Source organism: Anopheles aquasalis, chromosome 2, assembly GCF_943734665.1.
Source record: "Anopheles aquasalis chromosome 2, idAnoAquaMG_Q_19, whole genome shotgun sequence".
Taxonomy (NCBI): domain Eukaryota; kingdom Metazoa; phylum Arthropoda; class Insecta; order Diptera; family Culicidae; genus Anopheles; species Anopheles aquasalis.
Window position 1 is genome coordinate 74,683,147 of NC_064877.1, and position 2,500 is coordinate 74,685,646.

Genomic DNA, 2,500 nt, shown 5'->3' on the forward strand with positions numbered 1-2,500 from the left:
ATCGCGTGCGCTGAACGAGGAAGCGGTCAACGATAAGATGCTACCTGAGCACGCCAAGCGATTGCTTTGTGATGCTTACATGTGCATGTATCAGAGTACTGACGTAATGATGTATCGATAATGAGGTCCGCCCCTGCACCATCCGAAGATTTGCTTTGTGGCAATTAATCTCATTTGTTTTCATGTTCGGACTCCGCAATTAGCGAACGTTTGTTTTCGGTCAGCAACGAATCCCAGCGGAAAGGTAGATGATGCACTTTCTGTCAAGAGTCATTATTGTGTAGTCGTAGTACACTTGCCACTAGAAGACCACGCGGACCAGGCATTTCGGCAAAATTGTGTTCTTTGTATTCTTGCTGAAGCTTAGTAAGGGTAATGGACAGTATAAATCCTAAACATTGCATCGCCGACTTTCCCAATCCAATCGCTATGAAACAATAATGCAAATGGAAAGAAGACTGGCAGTTGTGTGGCATGATTGTTTCTAAAGTGGCTTTAAAAAGGGCAGTAAAAGGAAGTAATGGTTGCGCAGGATGTGCTGTAAGTGAAAACAGAAAAGTTATACTCATACTGCGAGTAATAGTGGTGAACTAAAGAGAATATACCTTTACTTATACACGTATATGAATATACAGTATATATAAATATATATTTATACATTAAAAAATGTAGAAAAATTAAAACCGTTGCTATCACCGTCAAAGGAAAGGCGTTTCAGGTTCGGTTTTGTTAAACTACTTAAAAAAAACTCGTGTTTCATAACAATCGAGCTGTAACAAAACTACACACCGGCAAACTGTGGAGGCACAGCAACAGTTGGCAAAAATGGGAATGCTAAAAGACAAGAATCCTCTTATCAGCAAACGTGCTAATACACCATACACACAATCTTGTACCAACCAATCAGAGTGCGGTAACTGATAGTTTCGAGTTCTAAACACTAACTCATAGCAATACTAGCGAAGTAAAAGAGAGATCGATTAAGGACGGTATGATTGATTAGAGCGACTGCTATCATAATTGTACGTGACATAGAAAAAGCAAAATAGAACCGACAGAAACCGTCGAGGTGTGATTTAGAGCAAGAGAAAGCTGTTGTGTTTTCGTTGTTCTGTTTAGATCTATGTTGTTCTACGTTTTGATTTATTTGTTTTCTATTCTGCAATTGATAAAAAAAATACAAGAAACCTCGTGTTGCTATCGATCATCCTACCAGTACAAATGAACTTTCAATAAATAGATGCAGATCATAGGTGGCGGCTGATGGAGTGCGATGTTTATTGCTTGCAAGGATATTATTTTGTATTCTTTGTAGTTGTCGCTTAGCAACGACGAGCCTACGTTGCATCGATGTAAATCGGCAAGAAGCTTCTATATTATTCCCCAAAAAATAATCACGTGAAAAGCGAAGCACGTTTTCCTTTTTGGGGCAACTTCAATCAAGAATATGTTCAACGTATGTCGTTGACGTTCGATTAGCCGGCCAGGGAGAATATTAGATTTGAATTCAAGACCCCGTGGCGATAAAACAGAGAGAACATGTTCCGGGATCTGATTCACCTAGCGAGTTTGCCATTTTGCTGCCGTAGAGTTGAGTGTTGTGCTGACTGCTTCCTAAACAGTGCTTTTAGCTTTGTTTGTGTAGAAATGAAATGGATTGCGCTGATTGATAAGCCAGAGCCAGAGCCAGAGTAAGGATAATGTCTTCGGGGCGCTAGAAACTATTTGTTGGTGTGGCAGTAGAAGTAGAAAGAGAGAATTTGTGTGTTTGCTGTTTTCTATTGCTTTATCGCCACTTCCAATACCATTCCAGATTTGGCACCAGATAATGGAGGGAAAAAAACATCGTATATTTGAATAGTTTCATCTAAAAGAAGACAAATCAGTACCCGTCATGTACGTGAAACGAGCGGACGATGAATGAAGATTGCGAATCAACCCAACCCGCTGTTATCGGTTTTCTGCAGGTTTCTAAAGCCGCTCATGACCGGATAAGAGAAATCATTTTGAAGACAAACTGAAAAACGAACGGGCGTGTTTCAGCTCCGAGCGAGAGTGTTTCAAGTTAAGTACAAGCGAGCGTACATTATGCTATAGCCTGTATCCGCGATAAAGCGGTGGCAAAACAATTTGTAATTTATACATCAGCTAGAGCGAAACAGAGCTACCGCGAGAGATTGAAAGGGAATGATCCTTCGTACACATATACCATATACCCCTTTCTATGAACTATGCTAAACTTCCTCAACCCTTCTTTCGATACCTGATCACTTAACTATCGGATACACTAAGGACTTGCGCGCACAACCGCAGAGAGTTAGAGAAGCCACCAGAGTTTGGCATTGGAAAGGACTTTTGATGCAGAAGGAAACCTGATTGTGTAGGGACTTGTTGTGTCTGGTGGTTTGAAGGAACTTAAAGTACCTACTAAGTGGCTGCTCACTCTGGGGGCAACCACAGCAACGAACATCCTGAGAAAGCAGACACAGATATGTTGAAT

The 2,500-nt window shown here is 40.9% G+C and overlaps 1 protein-coding gene across 3 annotated transcripts in view; it reads left to right on the forward strand.

Annotated features, from left to right (window-relative positions):
• The window catches only part of LOC126570840 (ubiquitin carboxyl-terminal hydrolase CYLD), an 8,170-nt gene extending 6,875 nt beyond the window's left edge, over positions 1–1,295 (forward strand). For all 3 annotated transcript variants that reach the window (XM_050228878.1, XM_050228879.1, XM_050228881.1), the window contains one exon: positions 1–1,295. This exon is cut by the window's left edge and continues 73 nt beyond it. In XM_050228878.1, coding sequence (XP_050084835.1) covers positions 1–121 — 121 coding nt within the window. In that variant the 3' untranslated portion in view covers positions 122–1,295.
• Positions 1,296–2,500: the final 1,205 nt, after the last annotated feature.